We start from the raw sequence: 25,612 nt of genomic DNA, 5'->3' as shown, positions 1-25,612 counted from the left end.
TTTCAATGGCATTGTTATGGTATCCTGTTCGGTATCATATTGCAAGGTATCTGTGCTTGTGGAGGATCAAAACCGTCTACAAGAGTTCACCCATGAACATGGACTAGTTGGGAGGACATGCAAGTGTTTAAAATGTGGCACAGAACTTCCAGTGAAAAATAATTATTTGTTTCAGTATAACTAAAGTCCATATTCATATATCCACAGAAGACTTAAAATTACACTATGCCACTTCAAGGAAAGTGCTTTTATTGCTACCAGATATCAAATAACTGTACAGTATAAATTCTTTCTGCTTTATATGCCTGGGGTCTTGGAGGCAGAGCCCACCGGTTAGAAGTTTAGGTAGGTTTGGGTTAAGTTGGTTTGGTCAGGTCCTGTGCATTGTCATCTCCATTTTCTTGTTTAGTATCATGCAAATAACATGTCCAGAATTTTTTTTTCAATTCCAGAAATTTATTATTTTTGGTACTAAATTCCCAGTATTTTGTTGACATGTAGTGTGAGTTGATAATTCGAGGTGTCTATGAATTATCACGTCTGCAATGTACCTCTTAGTTATGTGAATGGTTCCTTTCATTGATTTTTTTTTCTGTAGATAAAAACTAATGATTAGGATAGTTAAATTTTGTAATGTTAAATCATGTAATACAGTACAGTAAACCCTTGCTATTCGCGAGGGTTAGTTCCAAGGAATGGCGCAAATTGGCAAAACCGTGAATAGCAACTAATATACTGTATACCTTAACTGTGCATGTGAAACTTATGTCACCAATATTACTTACATTAGTATGTGGAAGTTTGATGAAGTGATGTACTGTACATAGGGACACATCTGGTTACTGAAGAATAGGGGGATCATCAGGATCACTGTTGGAAGAGGATGATGCTGTGGTGGTTGGTGGAGGGGCGGGTGGTGGGGAGGCACGTGGCCGGAAGACAGGTGGTGAGTGGCTGGGAGGAGGAGGGTGGAGCGGCGGCGGTAGCAGCTGAGTGAGGGAGGGAGATGAGTCAGCCCATAGCTTCTATCTTGAAAAACATTGTGATTGTTAGTTGTTTCTTCATGGCTTTGAGGTCTTTAAACATTTCCTAGTAGTGAAACAATACCTGGTTGATTTCTCAGACCATCTTAAGGCTCCATTTCATGGAAGGGTCGTGGTCAACAATGAAATCAGTTTCCACCTTCACATGTCGAAATAGTTCACCCAAATTATTCAGGCCCCAACCTTCTTGTTGCAATTCCATAATTTCTTTTTCATCTTCCTCAGCACTTTTTACCAACTCTTCCAAATCCTCTTTTGTCAGTTCCTCTCCATGCCCATCACTCAGCTCTTCCATGTCTTCAGCAGCCATGTCACAAATCCCTCACCACCCAATTGACGTGCACCACTTACAATGTCATTCACATCCTTTACTATGGATGGAAATCCCTGGAAGTTTTTCACACACTCAGGCCATAAGATTTGCCAAGAAGCATTCACTGTCTCTGGTTTGAGTTCATTGAATGCTTCACTGATGTTGGTAATGCATTCCACAACTCTGTAGTCCTTCCAACACTAGCTAACATCAAGGTCAGGGTCTGCGTCCATGGTACCTGTACTATGGATACGACCATGGTGGTGTTAGGGGGTAAGAACACCTCTACACCTGAATGGCTAAACTGTAAACTTTCTGGGTGGCCTGGTGCATTATCTGTCAATAATAGCACCTTGAATTCCATCTTCTTGAAAGCAAGGTACTTTTCCACTTCAGGGACAAAGCATTTATGGAACCAATCCAGGAATGCTTGCACAGTTACCCATGCCTTTTTGTTGGACTACCAAAAAAATGGCAAAATGATCTTGTTTTTACCCTTTAAAGCCCTAGGGTTTGCTGAGCGGTAAAGCAAGCCAGGCTTGATCATGTGGCCAGTTGCACTGCCACAGAAGATGAGCATCACTCTGTCCTTGGCTACCTTGAACCCAGGGGCACGCCTCTCCTGCTTGTTAATGTACGTTCTACCGGGTATCTTTTGCCAATGCAGGTTTACAGTAGTCCGGATTCATCAGCATTAAACACTTGCTCTGGTCTATAGCCTTTCTCTCCTATTATTTTCTTTAACTTGATGGGAAATGCCTCTGCGGCTGTGTGGTCAACTGATGCGGCCTCTCCAGTCAGCTTCACATTATGGAGAGATAATCTTTTCTTAAAATTCTTGAACCAACCTTTACTGGCAAAAAACAGTTGGTTCAGTAGCTGCACTGTCTCCTTCACCACCTGTTGACTCATAAAAATGGGCATGAAGACTCTGACTCCCGTATTATTAAACAACATATTCCCTTGAAGAGGGCCGTCGTGTTTCAACCCGAGTTTTAAACTAAATGAGTCCTGAGGGACACCACAGTACTGTACTTAATGGGGTGGTGTGGCGGTAAAATTAACTAATTCCAATAAAATTAATTTATAATATTGGAATTAGTTAATTTTACCGCCACACCACCCCATTAAGCACTGTTCTGCGGTGTCCCTCAGGACTCATTTAGTTTAAAATTTGAGTTGAAACACGACGGCCCTCTTCAAGGGAATATGTTGTTTAATAATACGTGCGTTAGCCTTCTCGTGAATCACGTTGCTGTCGATTGCAACACTTTTGTGGTGTTGGTCCTCAATCCAAATGTTCAGTGCTTTTTCTGTTTTCACTATGTTCTTGTCAAAAACAACCTGTGCCACTTTTGCACTTGCAGGAGCATTTATTAGAACAGAATCACAAATTGCTTGTTAATTTTTTCTTATATACCGCACTGTGGATTTGTTCACACCAAACAACTGACCAGCCGTGGCAGCACTCATCTCCTCCTTTATCTTGTCTAATAATTCAACTTTCTTTGTTAGGGTCATCACTGACTTCTGATTTTTACATTTCACTCCACTGGCATCACTAGCACTGACACTTGGCAGTCTTTTAGGGGCCCTTTTCACACAGATACACTGAAGTTTTGTGAGTACAACACGAGATGCTGCGTCAGAGGCAATGGTTGGGTGCGAACAGAGGGAGAGGAGACGCTGTGTGCGCTTGGGGTGTCTCATTGTGTTGCGGGAAAAGGCTCACAAGCTAACCGCCATACCCACCATCTGCTTACCGCAAATCGTTGAAATCACAAATCGTAAATCTGTGAATGGCAAGGGTCTGCTGTACTATATGAATAATTCATATATATACAACAATTATTGTTGTCAGAATTTGTCTTCAGTTGAAAGTTCACCACACTTTGGGAATCATGTCATGTTTTGATTACTGTATTCTGTCAATCAGTTCCAACTGTTTGACATTATGTCCAATGAGAAGAAAGTTGAAGATTTCTTATTTGACCACATTCCTCTGCACACCAAGGCTGTGAGATGAAAAATAATGGCATTTGGCGGGAGTAGAAGGAGCAGCGTCTGCTACCAGAACCTAGAAGAAATTGTAAAATTTATATCATGCAAAATTTATTGCTCATGCGCTTTTCATTTTTGTCATTAAACAAGAAACAATTTACGTTCTATGGTGAAATTTAATAACGTCGGTAGTTCAGCCATGCGACTACCGTAATATGGACTACCAGTACCTGTAACACTGTTTTTGTTTTATTAATGAATATTAAACACAATAGGAATATTATTAATGTTTAGGAAATGTGCAAATGACAGTGGCACCTTGTGATGCTCACAAGTAGGCACCAGCAGCAGAGTCCTTCTTTACAAGAAAAAAAGCACTGTACTATAGGTGATGATGCGGCATCTATCATCCCAGATAGTCAAGATCCCCGGGTTATGAACTACTGCAGTTCCGTTCCTGGGGACGTTCTTAAGTCAAAAATGTACGTAAGTCGAAACACATGCTATGTGCATACTGCACTTACAGAACAATGCTTAAAATTCCACTACAGTACTATATACCATAGCCTAAGTTCTTAATTTAAGAGAAAAGAAGAAATAGAATGGCAAAATACAGTGAATGAAAGTAAAAAAAATAAGTCATCAGGTAAAAAGAATACCCGTACTGTAAGTTTAAAGTTAAACCTTGTTGGTATCAGCAGATGTTGGTAAGTCAGACATTCGTAACCCGGGGACTACCTGTAGTTTAATACAGTTTGTACGTACTCGTATATACCCTGTACACTATTATATACAGGAGTGCTTTGATTTTCGTAGAATTGTTTTACAAAAATTCGCTAATGTGAAAATAATTTCCAGCCCTTCGGTATACGAATGAAGATCCCGCTTTCATGAAAAAAATAAAAGGTCGGTCTTTTGTTTTGGTGCATCAGGAAATGCTGAGTTGCTGACACAGACATCTGAGAGCATTCCTGTGGTGAACACAGTTACTTAACCTCATCCAGAGCTGACCCACCTCAGCTATCCTCCATCCCTGGTTGAGGTAGCTACTGCCATCAAACAGATGAAAACTAACAAAGCCTCAGAGCCTGATGGAATCCTAGGTGAGGTGTATAAAGCAGGAGGACCTCTGCTTACTAGCCATTTCCACTCTCTCCTGGAGAATGTATGGGAAAAGGAGGAAATCCCCCAAGCTCTTAAAGACGCCTCCATCGTCATTATTTATAAGAACAAGGGAGACCTGTCAGACTGTGGCAACTACCGTGGGATCTCGCTGCTCTCCATAGCTGCCAAGATTATCGCCCGAGTCCTCCTAAACAGACTTCTTCCTGAGGCAGAAAACTTTCTCCCAGAATCTCAATGTGGCTTCAGACCATCACGTGGCACCACTGACATGATCCTTGCTGCCTGCCAGATACAAGAAAAATGCAAAGAACAGCGTCGTGACCTGTACATGGCTTTCATCGACCTAACCAAGGCCTTCGACTCGGTCAACAGGGAAGCCCTTTGGTGGACCCTCAGCCATTTTGGCTGTCCACCAAAATTCATTGTCATTGTGAGGCAACTCCATGATGGCATGAATGGCAGTGTACTGCACCATGGCGCCCAGTCTGAGTTCTTCCCCATCCAAACTGGGGTTAAACAATGGTGTGTACTGGCACCAACTCTCTCTTCCATTTTATTGGCTGCCTACTCATGCCAGTGCCAATTTAGCTGGCGGGGTGGACACCGAGTACCAGATGAAGGGTCTTTTCAACATAAGACGACTCCAGACAAGAACAAAGGTGTCGGCAGGTTCCATTACTGAGCTTCAGTATGTAGACAACCTCACCCTTGTCGCTCACACTGAACACGACCCACAGGAGATCCTGAACACCTACACAGATGCATATGCACACTTTGACCTTGAGGTGAATGTACGTAAGACTCAGATTCTCTTTCAACCTGCCCCTGGTTCAGCCACACCTCCACCATCCATCCAGCTTAATGGTACTACCCTCTCTAATGTTACCTACTTTCAGTATCCACCTCTGCGGACTTCAATGAAGAGATTCAGCATCGGATCAAATGTGCATCTCAAGCCTTTGGCAGACTCTGAAACTGTGTCTTCAGCTGTAGGGAGGTGAAATTATCTACAAAGTTACATGTATATCGAGCAGTGGTCCTCCCCACCATGCTGTATGGCAGCGGGACATGGACACCTCAAGGCACATGAAAACTTTCACCAACGTAGTCTACGTTTCATCCTCTTGAGTTCGCTGGGAAGACAAGAGAACAAACGCCAGTATTCTTACTGACACCAACTTTAGAAGCATCGAAGCTACCATTATAATGGTAATTATCCATGAACAATTGCACGGGACTGGCCATGTTACCCGCATGGACGACAGTAGACTGCCAAAGCAGCTACTTTACAGTCACCTAACTAATAGTAAACATAACGCTGGCGGGCAACTGAAAAGGTATAAGGATAGTCTTAAAACAAACCTGAAAAAGTGCCAAATCGACCCCATCACATGAGAGACGATCACTCCACACCGTAACGCTTGGAGGATCACCGCACAAGAAGGTGTCAATAGTACTTTCTAGTTAGCCTGACTGCATAACGAGGCAGACAAACGCCAACGCCGGAAAGACGTTGTCGCCGCCCATCCCGCAGTAGATGTAGTCCCCATGTGTGCAACATATGTGATTGACCCTGCTGGTCCCATGTTGCCCTCTTTAGACACCTCAGAACTCACCAACCTAGGTGACATCCTTAATAAATTATATCGGATCATAGTTGGATGATCATCATACTCGATTCTTGAGTGACAGCAAAGTAGTAGTAGTACTGCAATGCAGGCTAGTGTGTGTGGCAATGTTTTTGTGCTTAATGGAAATTAAAAATTGTATGTTTTAATTGCATCTGATTTCTTTGCTTGTTGCATGTTGCCAGTTAGACTCATCACAGTAGCCACATCTCCTTAGCCCTTACTAGGCTGACCTGTGAGCTATGTTATGGTTATTTTTCATCCTGTAATTTTGGGAAGATATTTTTTGTTTATTTATTTATTTATTTATCTGTTTTTTTACTCTGTTAGATTCACAAAGAATCTTTCATACAGATTGTGCAAAAAATAAACAAATATATGGTTTAAAACATAAAGGGGAATAAACATTTCTGCAAGCGATCTATGTTTTGGTTATTTTTCAACTCGTAATATCAGGTAGATAATAGATATGTAATTTTCTTCAATTTAATTTACTGTTACAGGTTGACAATCCCTTATCTGAAATGCACTATTATTTTTTAATTTTTTAATTTAATTTTTATTTTTATTTATTCTTCACTTTTTTACTGTTAAATAGGGGGTACAAAAGTACTATACAGTAAAGCCTCAAATAACGACGGTAATGTGTCCTCCAATATTGCAGTGGAAGGTGAATCATCGTATCGCGAATCATTAGTTACCATTAAAACAACACAATAATAATGAGATGCATTCCCAAGTGTGACCTTTTCATATCTTTTGTTTGGCTTTTTACCCTCTTTTCCCCCCAAAACAATACAATTAATGAAAATTGCAAACTATATTCTTTAAATAATGTTTCTGCACCTTTTACAATATAAATGAATAATAATATGTTCACAAAAGAGGAGATGGGACGCCATTGTTTTCGTTTGTGCTTACAGCCGGGAGTCCGGGACGAGGCAGAAATTTTTAACTGATCACCCTAATTACTGACCACCTACAGTTTCCCGGAAGTAGAATACTCCTGTATATTTTCATATGGATTAAATAAACTTAATATTGTGCTGTACTTCTTTATTATTGCTTAGTAGTACAGTATTACTGTACAGGGATATTTTTACATTTGGGGGAAATTTTTTATCTGTAGGAACGTATCTTCCTTTATTTAATAGGAGTCAGTGGGAATTATTTTTCGGTTTGCACAAAATTAATTTATACTATAAGGTTTTCCAGGAACACATCTTTTTCGTATATTGAAGCAGTCCTGTATTTTAATTTGTGTTTAGTGTACCGGTAATGTTGGAGGTAAGCAAGATTTATGCCATTCCATACCTTCCAAATTCATTTAATGCAGTACAGTACAGGGGGGGCCCCCAAATTTGCAGGGGTTAGGTTCTCAAAATGGCCCTTCGAACAATTATTTCTTTTACCTGTATTGTACAGTATACTGTATAAGTGTGCTTGTGTGTGTGTAGACACACAAACATACATATTTACAGTACAGGTAAAGGAAATTACTGTCTCTAGAACAAATGGCTCCCTGTCCCAGCTGCGAAAATGCCGGCAACTTTAAAACTTTAAACAGACATTCTTGGGTACATCCAGGGTGTCATCCACGAATAATAGAGGACCGCAAATTAAAAATCCGTGAACCTGTATTACTCTACAGTGCTGTACTGTAACCTGTAGTTTGAAAATCCATAACTCAGGGATACCTGTATTAATTTATCATTGTATTTTTTTTCTGGATCTATATACAGTCTCTCCTCGACTTACGACGGGTTTCCGTCCCAACAACCAGGTCGTAAGTTGAAAAGGCAAAAATAATACGTAGAAATTCTAAAATGGGTGTCTCTTTTTCTTCTCAGCACCACGAGAACTCTCACTTTTACGCATGCCAACCATTTTAAAGGGAATTACAAACAAAAATTTTGTCAATACACAGTGCGATCACTAACGTCGGGACTCGATAATGCGTAATGTGAAAAATATTTCATACGACCATGGCCGTCTTATGTCCGGGTTGTCGTAACTCGAATATGTCTTAAGTCGAGGAGAGACTGTAGTATTTATTTTATATAAATACAATTTAAAAGTTCTTTCTTGCAAAACAACACTTTAGGCTTCATGCTGCTCAGAAGTGTGTAATTTTTATAAATAGGTTTTTCTTCATCCCAGTGTGTTCATATTTTGAACTGGGACTTTACAAATGAAAGGTGTGTGCATGTTTTCACTCTGGGCAGGTCAATGGGTAAAGAAAACTCTTAAATTCACTATGGTAATGATATTTTTAAATAAATTGGGCCAAAAAGTGTCAAAAATAAGGGTTAAAATTGATAAAAAGCCACGTGACTGCGAAAAGCTCTGTGATTGGTTGTAACGTCACTGGTTGAGGTGAACTTCCCAGTGGGAGGCAGCCAGCTGTAACTGTCCAACCTTCTCGGCTGATCGGCTCGGTGAAAAAATATTATGATAATTAATTGTGCTTTATTGTGCAACACAGTGATACTATTTTGAATATATAAATATTACTAAGCACATTAACTACAGTCGACCCTCGTTAAAACGGACTAATAGGGGGGGGAAGGGTGTCCGTTTTAGCCGATTGTCCGCATTAACCGATTTAGGGTGTTAATATTGCATAGCATTGCATTATACAGTCATGCGCCGGTTGATGTCCTAGATACGTGCTTGTGTTTGTACAACCGCTTTCATTCAGACCCACTAAAGATATAATGTTATGGTATATCAGAAACACACATAGGCATGACTAGGTTTATTACAAATTGATGAAAAGGAAACTGTACAGTGGGTAGTCCACAAAACATGTAGCTATGTGTATGTTTATTTGAGTGTCCCGTCATAGGAGTCCGTTTTCTCTCGTTTCAGGACTCCTGAGTCCTCCGTTTTCTCTTAATCTTAGAGTGCAGTGCACCAGAGACTTCTTTATTCCTTAGTAATGACACAGAATTTGATATTGCAACTGGGGTTGCAATTGTTGAGGCAACTTAGATATGTCTGATTACAGCTGGAATTTGCAAGATCCATTGTGAGTGATGTTTAAAGCTTCAACTGTCTTTATGGTTGGTAAAACTTGTCAAGTCTGTTAGTGTGAGTGCTTGTGTTTGTACAACTGCTCTCATTCAGACCCACTAAAGATATAATGTTATGGTAATTATCAGAAACACACATAGGCATGACTAGGTTTATTACAAATTGATGAAAAGGAAACTGTACAGTGGGAAGTCCACAAAACATGTAGCTATGTGTATGTTTATTTGAGTGTCCCGTCATAGGAGTCCGTTTTCTCTCGCTTCAGGACGCATGAGTCCTCCGTTTTTTCTTAATCTTAGAGTGCAGTGCACCAGAGACTTCGTTATTCCTTAGTAATGACACAGAATTTGAAATTTCGTCCGATTTATCCGAAATCCGGATTAAAGGGGTCCGAATTAACGAGGGTCGACTGTAATTCAATGGATATTAGCTGCCCATACTACAAATTCCAAACATTATTGATATTATTTTGGTTTTGGTCATCTGAGGAACCTTAAGATTCTAACTATGGGATTAAGTACTTTAAACAATAAGACACATTATCTCTACGGGATTTCTGTCGCAAAACATTTTTCGATCGCATAAGAAAATACAGATCATATGTTAGGTTAGGTTATGTTAGGGTATGGTGAGTTACAATGTTAGCTTTACCTACATCGGTAAGGGGGAGGGGTGTAACTCAGAACTAGTGATTTCCGATAGAAATGGAGGTCAAACGTTCATAACATCGCAAACCACCAGAAAAAAAAATAGTCTTAAGTACAGGGATGAACAAAACTTAAAATTTACCCAATATAACCTATCTTGAATCTAAACATCAAAACATTTATGGTAGTTATAGTAAATTTTACCCATTAATTAATATAAATGATGATATATCCCAGTGGTTCATTAGTGAATCATCAAAACAATAACAGCAGTGTTGTCATGTTTACCTAGCATCAGGCATTATCAAGACAAAGTCCAGACAATGTCATCACTTCTAAATTGACTCGTATCTCCATCTGGAACTGATATACTCTGTAAATGCACTGGAAAAGAAAAAGAGAAAGTCTACCAGGTAAGAGCACATGACAGCTGAACTGGTGTGAACATGGGAGTTTTTTATGTCCAAAAGACCATAAGAATGGAGGACACTGCAGCGGGCCATACTGGGCAATCCCATTTAAACCCAACCCCTATCGCTCATATATCCATCCAACCTAGTTTAAAGCTGTTCTTTGCGGCACGTTGCTTCACTTATGAAATGTCCATGACTTAGACCATAAAAAAAAAAGCCCATAAAACTTACCTGAACGTGGTATTTGGGGTCTGAAGAGGCCTTCCTTTCTACTACCTACGACTGCAGTCCAGCGGTGTTTGAAACTAGTGGCGTCTTTGCAAATGGCGGCCCTGTTTATATTTGCCGTATCACTCTACGAACGTGGCAGAGTGTATTTCTTGTGTTTGCCCAGAACCGTCAACTCGTCCATTGTTGTTCCTTCACCTCTCTTACCGGTATGTCATTTAATGACATATTTTTATCACTAAAATGTCATTCTTTTTCGCTGTTTTTGATAATGTACAAGTTGTACTTAACAAAGCACTAGCAGGACTTTATGTTTTACTTATGAACAGTTTGGCTGTTGACGCTCATAGGAGCGTTATTGGTTTGTTGCTGGAGAAATAAACCCTCAACATTGGTGCGTACCATATATTTCGGTCAAAACCTGTTAAAGAACAATTCACATATAACAAATGCTGTTATCTCAGGACACATAGTATGAATAATACAATCAATATACAGTACATAGCCTGTTAACATCTTAAGTATAACTCACATGTTACATCTGTTGATACATCAGGAGACAAGTTGTATAATATGATCAAATTACAGTACGTAAATATACTTGTGTTAGAGTTATTTAGAGTTTACATTTACGTTTTAGGGTCTTGGGGTCTTGGGTTTGACCAGCGTGTTGTTTCTCCTGCAAGAATTGATAGACTACTGTGAGCAACCGCCACCCAATCGCAGCCCTAGGCGAGGGCCATCTGTTTTATATTAGACACGACCAACAAACACGTTGTCAGCACCTCTCTCTCATGTTTATCTTACTGTGGCGGTAACACTCCCCCTGTCGGGCTTCGTACGAAATCATGTCATATTATTAGATTCACTCTCCGACCCCTTCCAACAGGCAGAGTCTCGTCACTGGGCGTATTAACACTGAGTCCTGTCTTCACTTTAACACTTTGCACCAGGCCATCTTTGCTCAGTAGAGCCTCCTGTACTCTCCCTAGCATCCACTGACTCCTGGGAAGGGTTGTCAGAGATGATCACGATATTCCCAGTGTGGAGATTACGGCGAGTTTTGAAGAACCTTTGTCGCTGACGTAATGTTGGGAGATATTCTTTTACCCACCTTTCCAAAATTGGTACGCAATGAATTGGGCATGCTTCCATCTTCGTCGGTACCCTTCTGTCATGGACCGATCGCCTCCGGTGGACAGTGTCTCCGGGTTCATCTGTAGTATGTGAAGCGGCGTTAGTGCTTCTAGATCCTTTGGGTAGTCAGACACTGGGGTGATGGGCCTTCCGTTGATAATCTCTTTTACGGCGCAGAACACAGTGCTGAGGCGTTCATCATCCAGTGTCTGGGTGCCCACCACTCCCTGGAGGACCTTCCTTACAGTGCGGATTTATTGCTTCCACACTCCTCCCATGTGAGAGGCTGTCGGTGGTTGAACTGCCATTTTATTTGTTTCTGTAGAAGGGCATTCCCGACCTTGTCACTGTTGTTCCTGCCGTTCATCGCCTCTCGTAACTCTCGGCTAGCTCCAATCATGTTGGTTCCCCTGTCAGACCGAACACGCTTGGGAGGTCCCCTGCGGCAGGTGCATCTTGTCAGGGCATTGGGGAATGAGTCGGTGTCTAGTGAGGTGAGGACTTCTAGGTGTATGGCTCTGGTGGTCATGCAGGTGAATAAGCATCCCCATCTCTTCGCCCGGGCTCGTCCTTGTTTAACCCCAAAAAAAGGGCTGAAGCAATTAATGCCAGTGTAGGTGAACGGCTGGCCACCTGGGAGCACTCGATCTTCTGGCAGGTCGGTTTGGTGTTGATGGGTAGAGCTCCAGTTGCTCCTTCGGCAAGTCACACACGTCCGCATTGTGCGGTCGAGTAATTTGCGGCATTTAGGTATCCAGTACGTCTCACGTATTATGGCAAAAGAGTGTTCTCGTCCTGAGTGTCCAGCTCTAGTTGAGTTTACCTCTCTCACGATGAGCCCCGTGATCCTGTTGTCCCTTGGCAATTGTATGGGATTCTCCTGGTCTGGGTGGAGAGTGGCGTGTTTCAGTCGGCCACCTACCCTGATCAGACCGTCCGTGTCTAGATGAGGTTCCAGCCACTTTATGTCGCTATCTCTCACGGGTTGTCCCTGTTGTAACATTCCTAGTTTTTGAGGGAATCATTTCCTTTGCATCAATCTTAAGACAGCTAATTTCGCCTCTTCCAATTTGTTGACCTGGAGTCGATTTTCTCGGTGATGTTTGTTCTTTCACTTCCCCAGCCGCCATTCTATAAACCTTCTAATCCTTGCTATGCTCTTCAGAAGTCGATGCCACAATGAGTACCTGGCCCATAGCTTATCGAGGATACCCTCCCCCTGGTCAACGTTCGTCGTCAGCACAATGGTTTCCTTCTTCACCTCTGGGTCTCTGTCTCTGAGGTCTGGAATCCTCAATGGACTCTTTGGCCAGCTGTCTTCTTCCAACAAGAGGAAAGCAGGTCCTCGAATCCACCTGCCCTCCTCGTTGAGCTCTGCTCTATGTAATCCACGACTAGCGTCGTCGGCCGGGTTCAGTGCCAACTTCACGTGGCGCCATTGTTCTACCTTGGAGTCCTCATGTATCGTTGCCACTCGATTGGTCACGAAGGAATGGAAGCGTCTTTCGGTGTTTCGTATGTATTGAAGGACTGCCGTACTGTCTGTCCGGAACACTGTTCTGTCTATTTGTAATTCAAGTTCTCCTCGTAATCGTTTGCTTGCCTTGGCAGCCAGTACTGTCGCGCAGAGCTCGAGTCGAGGTATGATCTCTGCTGTTTCAGAGGAGCTCGCTTGTCCTTGCCACACACGAAGGAGACTCGTTATTCAACCCAATACCTCGTCTACACTCATCTTGGGATATATATATAATTTTGGCTCTTGTGACGCTCGGAGCGATGAGTCCCAGTGGGTCATATATGGGGCTGACCATACTCATAAGGCTTCGTTTCGTCTCTGGTTTCTTAGGGATCTGGACCCGGACCTCTAGTTCGTCCTTTTTCAGGTCCCACAAGATTCCCAGCGCTCGTTCAGTGGGGAGCCTGTCGTCTTTCAAATGACTTCCTTTATTCCCATGGCTTTCTCTGTCTGTGGAATTGCTTTGAGGACTTCCCTGTGATTACAGACCCCCTTCGTAAGTCCGAATCCGCCCTTCCTTTTCAGCTGTCTCAGTCAATGGCTAATTATGGTTGCCTTCCCCAGAGAATCTACTGAGAGAAGCAGATCGTCAATGTCGAAGTTACAATTCGCTTTCTTGATGTCGTCATGGAGACTTTCCCTGCAATCTTGGAATTTTCGTTGTAGCGCATATCCGGCGCATGAAGGGCTACACATACCTTCAAAGAGATGTACTGTCGTTTAGGTACTACTCGCACTTAATGGAACATTACCTCGATATCAGCTGGGAGTGCCACCTTTCCTTGTCTGAATCTGATGAGGACTCCCATCAAATTTGCTGTTAAGGTCTGGCCCTTGCATCACCTGGCTGTTCAATGACATCGCCTCACATTTGGCTGTACAGTCAAAACTATTTTCACCTTTTCTGGATTGTTGGGATTCAACACGGGGTGGTGTGAGAGATACCAGGTCTTCCCGGGTGTAACACTGAGTTCTTGATGTGGGACTCGCTCCCCTCGTCGATTAGACGTCTCATCTCTTCTTGATACCTCTGAAGGAGCCTTGGGTTCTTTAGGAGGCATTTTCGGACCCGCCAATCGCTGTTCGGCAAGCTTCTTATTGTCTGAGAGTTCCGGCTCTTCCTGGTGAAACAACAATGACCTTGGGGATAGTGATGGATCGGCTCTTTCTTTCTCCTACGCTAACCACTTTTACACTGATCTCTTCGGCGTTTACATTACTTCTTTCATTCATGATTGTGCCAATGGAGAGGGAAAACTGGCATTCCCTCTGCTTGCAGCCTTGGTACTGCTCGTCAGAAACTCCCGTGAAGTGTAGAAGCCTTGAGTGTACTCCAGAGCAGCCATCTATACCACACACCATCTTCTGGCTGCACTCCGTTATCCGGTGATTACGACCCAGGCTGGCGAAGTAGCGACATTCTTCCCTTACGAGGGAAATTCGCTCCCCTGTGGACATGCTGAGGAATGTCCGACACATCTGAAGGTGATCTCCGTGGCATAACTGGCTGCACTCCATTATCCGGTGATTACGACCCAGGCTGGCGAAGTAGCGACATTCTTCCCTTACGAGGGAAATTCGCTCCCCTGTGGACATGCTGAGGAATGTCCGACACATCTGAAGGTGATCTCCGTGGCATAATGGGTAGCGTTCATCGTCCGTTTCTCTGGATGTCTTCATTCTTGATGTCACCAGACCCACAGGTTTCTTCCTGGACGAGGATTGGCATGAGGATGAGTCTGCATATATTCAGCTTGGTTCCTCTGGTCCTTGTCAACCATATCCATAGTGAATTCCAACATCTACTCGATCCCGGGAGGCTTCCCTTGCTTCCCTTTGTATTTATGCACGTTATTCACATAGTCGTCACTTATGGTCCTTCATCAACATTAGTGGTTTCGGCGAGCGAGTTTGATTCTTGGAAGTACTTCCACGCCCCCCTGGTGAAATATTCCCGGCTCCGTGGTTAAGGTGAGCATCGAGAGTCCTCTTGAAGTATATAGCAGTTCTTTGTCAGTTTCGGTTTCAGGAAGGTCGTGTCTCTGGTAGCGATAACACCTTTCCGCGATCCTCTGATGTTATTGAGATTGTCGAATTGTAGTCCGACACGGGCCTTTTCCTGTAGGCGGCCCATTTGGTGGTTCCGGGTGGAGCTCTTGGAGCAGCCAGGCCGGATTTGGGATTGGGGATGGAGGTTATCCTACCTGCTGGTATGAAAGGATACTGCAGGTTTGCAAGTGTAACCTCCAGTCAGGCGGTTAAGGGTATTTAGACTTCACGTCCTACTCGAACATTATAATTCGGTCAAACCTGTTGGATACAATTCCTTTTAGTATTTCACATAAATCATCCATAGGCAATCACATAAATATCTAATCCAATATATATTTACATAACAATCATAGCTATGTAATCAGTCTAATCTTAGCACTTATAATGAGGACTTAAGCTTCCATATTTTTATGTCGTCACAATGATAAACAAAGCAATTGACCCAGTCTACCTGTGTACACAATAAATACAAGTTAAACTTACGTGTTGAAAGTCTTCAGGAGAAACAGGTTAGGTGTTGGTAGTGTGATGGGGATAGCTAAAGTGAGGCTGGCGGTGCCCGGCTGGGCACCATATGATCAAATTGGCCACTTCAAACTCACTGTGTCAGGCGTATTATACACAAACAAGTTCACCTCCCAACACCTCAACGTACTCTAGGTCTCTCATCTGCCTCCATCTCAACACTATATACTGCATACGGGCAGGCACGCCCAATAAACATGACATGAGTTACAGCCTAACATAACATTTGTTTATATGTCATCATAATTATGTACCGCTTGCGGTAACAACAAGTGTAAGAGGACCCTCGATCAGTGAACGCTTACCACCAACCCCCCACTCTTGGACGTGGTCAGTTTTGGAGTGGCGCGCCCCCTGAACTGGGGTCTGCACTTGCTGGGGAGGATACTTCCTAAACTATCTGGGTGATGGGTATCGTGTGATGACCCAGAGAGGGTGGTGCGTGGTTTGTTTGGGTCTTCGAGATTGCTACTAACTCTGTTTGTAGCGTGGAGCAGTCATTAGAAGTTTCCAGCCGAGGGTCTGACCATGGGCGTAGAAGGCCACTCCGGATATATGATATTTTGGTCCACCGAGCTGTCTGTGAAGTATGGTGCTGCATCGGCCGGTGTTCAGTGGCTATGGGTTCCTGAGTGTCAATGTTTTTGGAAAGTGGGTATAACGGGTGGAAACACGTTCCCTCTCCCTCCAATGGGATGTTCCCGTCCCTGAAGCGCTGAGTGTTGGGAACCCTCCTTGGATGGGTGTCGAGGTGTAGCAGCTAGACCAGGGGTATCCAACATGCGGCCCTACACACTCTTGCATGCGGCCCGCGGCCCATTTGCTGCTCCAGCCTTACCTTGAGGAGCTAAAACTAAATAGTGAGTGTATCCCTCAGCTGAATAAAATAGTCTGCTGTTTCCTAGAACAATATACGCAATCAACATCACCAGTGAGCTCCAGTGTGATTCTATGTTGAGGAACAAGTTTTCGAGTGTTGATGTTGGCACATTTTATCAATATTTTGGACCAAATTATCCCAGGATTAAATGTTTTGCCTCAAAGATTATGCCAATGTTCAGAAGTACATATATCTGTGAACAACTCTTTTCTGTGATGAACTTGAACAAGTCTCGGCTTCGGTCTCAACTTACTGATGTGCACCTTAATTCAATACTGAAGGTTGCTACAGCTCAGTCGTTAGTGCCAGACTTTGATGCACTGGTTCATACCAAGAGGTGCCAATTATCAGGAAGCAGCAGTAGCAAACAATAAGATGGATCAAGGAAGGAACACTTGATTTGTTTGTTTTTAAGAGTTTCGCACGAGCGCAGACTAAATCCACCTTTCTTATTTTGTCGTACTACTCGCCTAAGAGGTAATTGCGAACTGCTCATAATTATGTTACTTGGCCCGCATACTGTGTACTCATATTAAATCTGGCCCGCCTTGGCAAATGAGTTTGACACCCCTGAGCTAGACACTCCTGATTCCGGCGGTTGACAACGTGTGTCTCGCGTATACCTCGTTGTGGCTGTCATCCCTTCACTCGTTTCCAGAAAGGGTTTTCCTCATGGTAATGACAGCATCTCACCAAAGTCCTCCGTATCGCCTAAAGTCTGAAGTTGCTCCATATGATCTTTCATATTCTGCATCATTGCCGCCAATTGGGTGAGCGTCAGCTGTTAATCCCCCGATTACCCTGGCTGTGTGAGTGACCGGTTAGCATTTCCATCGTTCAGGGCCTCCAGGTCTTCTATGCTGGTTAGGCTGGTCTCCTCTGCTTTGTTTCCTTCCATGACTGGTGACACAGTGAACTCGATTTGGCTCTTTCCGTGGACAGCTATAGAGACGTTCGGTTAAGCGGGAACGCTCTTCAACTGACACGTCTGCTTGTTTATGACGATGTCATATAACTGAGGTTATACAAATGATGTCATACAATCTTAAGTCATGTAAGCGATGTCATACAACTGAAGTCGTATAAGCAATGTCATACAACTGAAGTATTATAAGCAATGTCTTACGATCACGACCACAGTGGTGACACACGAGCGACGTCCCTCAAACGTGTGACGTGCACTACGCACGAGTCATGTCACACAAACACAACCACAGTGATGTCATACACGAGCAACGATGTCACACTAACGCGCCCACAGTGATGCCACACACGAACGACGTCCTTGCTTGAATATTGAAATAGATACATTCCATTGAATGTATTCTATTTCGTATTCTCAACCTGTAATACAACTGAAGTAATATAAGCGATGTCATACAATCACGACCACAGTGGTGACACACGAGCGACGTCCCTCAGACACGTGACGTGCAATACGCACAAGTGATGTCACACAAACACAACTACAGTGAGACTCGAGTTGATGTCACACAATTGGAATTGATGTCACACAGACGCGAGTAGATGTCACACAGACACGTGCCATGCGCACGAGTGATGTCACACATGAGCTAGGATGTCACACTAACAACCACAGAAACCCACAATCAATGTAGGGACTCGTTACACAACTGATGTCACAACACTACTGCGGCGCCCTAACTTGTACAACGTTATGGCTTGTCACAACCTTCGTTGTTATTTCTTAATTACACACACACATACATATGTATTAGGGGGCAGTGAAATTTTGCTCAAAGCTGCACTCTTCAGGCATTGTTCCTTATACATATCTAAGACTCCATGCCAAATTTGAAGCTGATATGTCGAGGTTTAGTCTGCCGCATTTTCTACTGAAATTTTTAAATTTACCTACAGTACTAGCCAAACAGCCGCTGTGGCGGTGCAATGTTCTGTTCAGTGTTTATCAACTTTTTTTTCATAATTTGACGTCACTCTATTTTGATGGTAAGAAGACCGCCACTCGTGTGATGATAAAGAATGAGAAGACCGAGAAATGGAGTTCGAGGATGATGGTGAAAGATCATTATGTCATCATGGTTGAGCCTGGCAATGAATATCTCACACATGTGACTCCCAAGACTGGACACGGAAAGCAGATTGCCAAAACTATTCACGAGTTTCTGGTGGAGAAAAATCTAACCCAGCAGCCCATTGTGTGTGTTGGTTGTGATGGAACCAATGTAAATGTAGGATCAGAAAATGGAGTCATTCATCATCTTGAAATGTTACTTGGTCACCCGCTCCATTATTTCATATGTCAGCTTCACGGAAATGAGCTGCCTTTCCGCGCAGTTTTTTATCACTATGATGGTAAACCAAGTGGTCCTGAGCATTGGCGTGGTCCCATTGGAAAGCAGATCAAGGAGTCTTTGTCTGAGCTTCCAGTTGTCGCCTTCCAGCCAGTCAGTTTCCCTGATTTCCCTGTGTTTAATGATGAAGTGGAGAAAGATCTGTCCTGGGATCAGAAATACCTGTATAGGATTTGTAAAGGAGTTATCACAGGTGTTGTTGAAGATGACTTGGCTGCTATTGAGCCAGGTCCTCCCTGTGTGTCAAGGTGGAACACCTTATGGAGTAGAATCCTCAGGCTGTATGTAGCAACATCAAGACCCAGCCATGAGTTGAAAAGAATTGTCATTACAATAATAAAGTTCAGTGCTCCAATGTGGTTTTACATCAAGATACACCCTTACGTAACACACGGCTCAAGGAACGTATTCCAGTCCCTGCTATATATGAAACACCTGAATAGTGAGGAGGAGACGATAGTGAAGAAGGCTGTCCAGAGAAATGCATACTTCGCCCACACAGATCAACTTCTTCTTGGTATGTGTGCAGATGAGGACATGACTGTTAGAGAAAAAGCTGTCTCAATGATAAGAAAAATTAGAGAGGAGACTCAACAAAAGGAAGAATGCACTGGCAGATCTGAAGAGGAGGAGGAAGATTCTGATGCTGCTGTTGACGAGAATTTGTTAAACTATACTGATGAGGAGGGTAAAGATGGAGATGGGAATGAGGATGTGCCTCCTGTAGTCAACATGAGAAAGGTGGTGACTCCGAAACTAAAGTGGCAAGCAAAAAACTATCATTCCATGATTAACTGGAGGAATGAACTCAAGACTGAGCCTCCTTACATTGCTTCTCTGTCAAATCTACAGGTTAATGACATTCTTGAGACACCATTAGTGGTGCCCAAGTGGCCAAACAGCACTCAGGCGGTCGAGAGAGGCATAAAAGTGATGACTGAAGCTTGCACTGAAGTGACGGGATACGAATCGAGAGATGGATATATTAGGCAAAGATTATTGTCTAGGAAAATGATGCCAAGGTTCCGCACAAAAAAGAATTTCAATATGAACTTGTAATGATTTTCTATACGGTGTACATGTAAAATAACATGTGAATTAAATCGATGTCACCCATGTAAAATTTATCATTATCCTGGAAAACATTAAATGACACCTAATTTTTGGTATGCACTAAAAGTTGACAAAAAGTCGTTCGCGATGCGGCAGGGTAAGTATGCATGAAATGGCATGAAATTTTGCACAGGTGTTTTTTACAGCCATACAAACGATGCCTGAAAAGTGCAGCCTGCAACTCAAATAAAAGTGTTTTTTCCCTGCCCCCTAATATGTATATGTACACATATACATACCGGTATATGTACATATAACTTGAATGCACAAATCCTTTTCATTTATGTATTTCTTCATGGCTCCTTATCATTGTTTGACTTAAATCTAAATGTAACACCAACGTCTTATATAATTACCGTGAAATATACTAAGACTTATATACGTTCACTTAAGATAAAGACAAAGTAAAAGTTAATGAATCTTATCAGAATTATGTATCTGTTAAGCGAACCTTTGTGAGTATTTTCTGAAGTTAATTTTGCGATATGGTTGATATTTGATATACAGTACTCCCTCTTTATCGACGGTTTCGATTATCGACGGATTATTTAGACACTGTGGCAGGGGAAGCATACCCTGCAGAGTTTGCTAACCACATAGAACAAAAGGGTTATAGGCCGGAACAAGTTTTTAATGCTGATGAGTCAGGCCTATGGTGGAAGAAGATGCCACGCCGAACCTACATCTCTAAAGAGGAAAAAAGTGCCCCTGGATTTAAAGTTGCGAAGGACCGAGTGACAGTGATGCTATGTGGGAATGCGGCAGGGCATATGATTAAGCCCATGTTGTTATACACTGCCGCACGACCTCGGGCTCTCAAAAATAAAAACATGGACTTGCTACCAGTTTTCTACAGGAACAACAAGAAAGCGTGGATGACATCTGATTTGTGCGTGGATTGGCTGAAAAACTGCTTTGCTAGAGAGGTGAAAGATTATCTGGATGAACTTGGCATGGAGTTCAAAGTGGTATTATATCTAGATAATTGCCCTGGCCACTCTGAAGAACTCAAGACTGCCCACCCCAACATTGAGGTGGTTTTCCTGCCAAAAAACACCACCTCCATCATCCAGCCAATGGACCAGGGAGTCATTGTCGTGTTTAAGGCTAAATATGCAGAGAAGACTTTCAGCATGATTCGTGAGTGCCTTGATAAGGATGCTGATGTGACACCCAGAGAAATGTGGAAGAAATTTGATATTGCACAGTGCCTAAACTTCATCGCTGAAAGCCACAATGAACTGTCGCAGAACTGTGTCCGATCATGTTGGAAAAAATTGTGGCCTGAAATTGTCCCAACATTCACAGGGTTCCCAACAGCCGAGCCTCAGTTACGCAACATAATAACTATGGCAAATGAAGTTGGAGGTGAAGGGTTCTCTGACTTAACAGCGGCAGAGGTGCAAGAAGAGTTATTGGGAAATGTTGGGGATCCATTTACAAGTGATGAACTAGAACAATTAGTGGAGCTGCAGGATGAAACAGAAGATGAAGTGAGTGATGATGAAAATAAGAACTTAACTTTAGATAATCTTGGTGAAGTAATAAGAATGAGTAAGGCCCTCTCTGCTCGTCTCTATGACATTGATCCCTCCCTTGATAGGTCCCTTAAAGCAAAGAGAGCTATTGAAAATGTTATGTTGCCATATATAGAACTGCAGAGGGAAATGAGAAGCAAGAAAGCACAGACCACCATCACCAACTTCTTCAGTCGCCGAGTGCCTGTCATCGCCGAACCTGCCGGCATCCTGCAACAGGAGGCAGAAGCTGCCGACACCTCACAACAACAAGACGTAGAAGCTGCCGGCACCTCACAACAAGAAGATGCAGTACCTGCCCACACCCCTCAAGAAGATGCAGACCTTGACTCATCATACTCATCTGACTGGTCAGGCTTTTAATAAGCCTCAATCATCACACTTGTATATACTGTACACTGTATTGTTTACTGTAAGGACCGATGTTCACTTCAATAAATGAAATCGTAAGTTTGCTAGTATTTTTGTCCACTTATTATATTATTATTTATACAATATTATTTAAGGTTATGTGTAAAGGAAACGCATTAATGCTTAAAGGTACATTTATTCAACATATGCTAATAATAGTTAGAAAAATTACGTAACCATCACGGTATCGACGGTTTCTTTATCGACGGCCGTCTACAGAACGTAACCCCCGTCGATAAAGAGGGAGTACTGTACAGTAGACTCTCGCCAATAACGACTTCCACAATAACGTTTTCGACAATAACGGTAAGTTATAATAGATACTCATTTTCGATAATAACGTCTGGATTCTCTTGAATAACGGAGAATTTGCGGGAAGCATCCGAGCGCATCAAAGATAGCATTCGTTTGCCGCCATGTTGATGACGTAGTACTAGTTGTCCGCTCCGCCTCACTCTCACACACGCTCCGTGGAATACAGCGCTGCGCCCACGTGTGAGATTTTCGCCTCTATAACCACTGGTTGCTCGGGTCGGTAATCAATAATGGTTCCGCATTTTTGCCTGTGGGGGTTTAGGGTAGGTGGTGGAGGATGTGATTTGCTGCCTGAATGCCCGGGAACTTTTAAAGCGAATGAGAAAAAAGATCCCAAATCTAAGAGACAAAGCCACAAGAAATGTGCCTACTCGGTCAAGGATAAAGAAGAGATTGTTGAGCTCATTGAAAGTGGTGCACAGAACATTGATATTGTGAGGAAATTGAACTGTCCTGAGTCTACAGTGCAAAATATTAAGAGGAACTTAGAGGAGACCAAGAAGAGTATTGTGCTGGCTAAGAAATATTTCGATTGTGATGGAAATGCGAGGTGAGTTGTGAATGATAAGTGATTGAAACAGGTTGTTTGTGATAACAGAGCATTTTCTTTTGAAATGGTTAGCCTGTAGAATGAAAGACAGTGCAAGTCTTAGTGACCCTCAGATATGGAACAATCATCACACCAAGCACCTCAAAAACTCCCCCAAGCTAAGTGTTATATTACTCAAACTCTTTATTTTGATGATTGAATAACAATTCTTTTTATTTCAGCAATCAAAAAATGTTAGGCAGGGCTTCTATGGGGAAAAATTGGGTGAAATTCTTGGGGTGGCTGCACCAATAAACCCTTTTTACATGTATTTTAATGTCACACAAATAACGTTTTTGCTAATAATGGCATTTTTCAGGCACCTATTAAACGTTATTGACGAGAGCCTACTGCTATGGTGTCACTGGTATAGGAAGATCAGCTGTTAGTTATAATCACTTGCGTGCGTGTCCGAGCGAAAGCTAACTACCCGTCAGCCCAGACCAAACATTACGACACTGTCCGGGTGTTCTGAAACCTTAGCTCACTGGGTGCGGTGCATCCCTGTTCGGAAGGAACGCTCACAGTCCCGTACGCGCAGACCAAAGCTTTACGACACTGTCCAGGTATTTAAGACACTTCACTCAAACACACAGCACTCGCTATCACTGTCTCCCTGCTGACGACGCACGTGATCCACTCCGGCGTTGGTCCTTCGACAGTCCTCCCGTATACGTTTTGACTGTTAACGCTCATAGGAGCGTTATTGGTTTGTTGCTGGAGAAATAAACCCTCAACGTTGGCGCGTACCATATAATTCGGTCAAAACCTGTTAAAGAACAATTCACATATAACAAATGCTGTTATCTCAGGACACATAGTATGGATAATACAATCAATATACAGTACATAGCCTGTTAACATCTTAAGTATAACTCACATGTTACATCTGTTGATACATCAGGAGACAAGTTGTATAATATGATCAAATTACAGTACATAAATATACTTGTTAGAGTTATTTAGAGTTTACATTTACGTTTTAGGGTCTTGGGGTCTTGGGTTCGACCAGCGTGTTGTTTCTCCTGCAAGAATTGATAGACTACTGTGAGCAACCGCCACCCAATCGCAGCCCTAGGCGAGGGCCATCTGTTTTATATTAGACACGACCAACAAACATGTTGTCAGCACTGCCCTCTCTCTCTCTTTCATGTTTATCTTACTGTGGCGGTAACATTGGGGTTACAGCATTTTTAAAGAAATGCATTACAGTAATTGCATATGTAGGCAAACAACTCTCGCCACATGACACAAGTCTCAACACATTGGTTATAATGTTATTACTGCACATCGACAAAAGGTCTTTAAGCATGTAACAAGCTTAATAATTACAATATTCTAACAACATTAAAAAATTATTAGAGATAGAATTCTCTGGGTGTACAGTGGTCACTCTTGTATAAGATTGACATCTTCTTCCATGCCACACAGTGTAATCTAGAAGATTCGTGTTGATATCTGCTCAATTGGATTTTTAAATGGTTTTAATTTTTGTTTAAGGATACGTACAAAACAAAACACTGTGATAATTGAATACTTTACTGTATACAGGTATCGGTCATAAAAATTGAAGTGCAATACTGTATGCAATAAACAAGATTTCCTGAAGTTGTCATTTTAGTTTACAGTTACTGTAGTTTAAATGTCTTTATTGTATATGCAGTACAGTACTATATTATGTACAGTACCAAGTTTTTTTTTTCTGTTTTACAGTATGTAGTTGAGTATTGGAGGATGGCAAGATTTTGAAATATTGTACAGTATATTCCCATTCTTCTAATTCTGGAAACATCCAGAAGATTTTCCTTTACCATTTATTTTTCTTAAAAAATAATTCCATAATTTTTGTATTCCTTTAATGTAAATTTCCATATCTTAGGGATTCCTATACTGAAGAATGACCAATACAAAGTTATTAGCTATTGTATTCATATTACAGTATTATTTTTCAGTTGCAGAACCAGTTAGCTAAACCAAACAGGAAAGCACTACACCTAGGTTTGTTAATACCGGTACTGTACTGTAATTGTTGATATAACAAAATATGAACATTAAAGGTAACATATGAATACAGTACTGTCATTGAAACTAGCTATCAAAGCACAATACTGTACAGTACATTAGTCTGATCTTGACCAGTAAAAGCAAAAATCTTTTATTTTTTTAATAAATAAAATCCACATATTTCTCTGAAATATGAATGAATGCACAACTTGCTTTATTCCCAAAAGTTGGCCTTCTACTTTTCAGGTAGATCTTCTACTCAGGTACCTAATGAAAACTTATGACATACATACAGTACCTGTTCCAATTGTTCTCAACAGATGGCACGTAAACGTGAGGAAAGGGCCATCAGAAATGCACAGCGTGCTGCACGGAAGGCTCGAGCTAGCAACGGAGGACAAGACCCAAGTTTTGTATCATTAAAGCAACAGTTAGTGGCCATGGGTCTCACTCTCAGAGAAATTCCTGGTGATGGGTAAGTTTTATAACTACTGTACCTAAACATTACTTACCAACCTTTTTGAACCTCAGTGAATTAGGGAAGGATGTTTCTTGCTCTAACTTGTACTTAGTTCATTTTATTCACCAGTTAGCCAGGCTGGTGGATCAGCAAAGTGAGCCAGTCAGAAAATTTTCAACTAGCCAGAAAATCTTCTTCAAAACTATGGCACATGTGTTTTCATAGAATTAATGGGTGTGCACACGGCTGCAGAACCATGTATAACAAAAACACATTACAAAACAAAGAAAAAGCCTGGTTTT

At 42.2% G+C, this 25,612-nt stretch overlaps 1 protein-coding gene across 2 annotated transcripts in view; it reads left to right on the top strand.

Annotated features, from left to right (window-relative positions):
- LOC121863299 (OTU domain-containing protein 3-like) overlaps positions 1-25,612 on the top strand; it is a 132,763-nt gene that overhangs the window by 2,534 nt on the left and 104,617 nt on the right. The window contains exons 2-3 of one of the 2 annotated variants that reach the window (XM_042361890.1): positions 24,799-24,844; positions 25,171-25,325. In XM_042361890.1, coding sequence (XP_042217824.1) covers positions 25,171-25,325 — 155 coding nt within the window. In that variant the 5' untranslated portion in view covers positions 24,799-24,844. The remainder of the gene's footprint in view (positions 1-24,798; positions 24,845-25,170; positions 25,326-25,612) is intronic. The other variant, XM_042361889.1, reaches the window with a different exon arrangement.

This window comes from Homarus americanus, unplaced genomic scaffold (genome assembly GCF_018991925.1).
Source record: "Homarus americanus isolate GMGI-L3 unplaced genomic scaffold, GMGI_Hamer_2.0 scaffold46197, whole genome shotgun sequence".
Taxonomy (NCBI): Eukaryota; Metazoa; Arthropoda; class Malacostraca; order Decapoda; family Nephropidae; genus Homarus; species Homarus americanus.
This window is presented reverse-complemented; position numbering and strand designations above follow the sequence as displayed.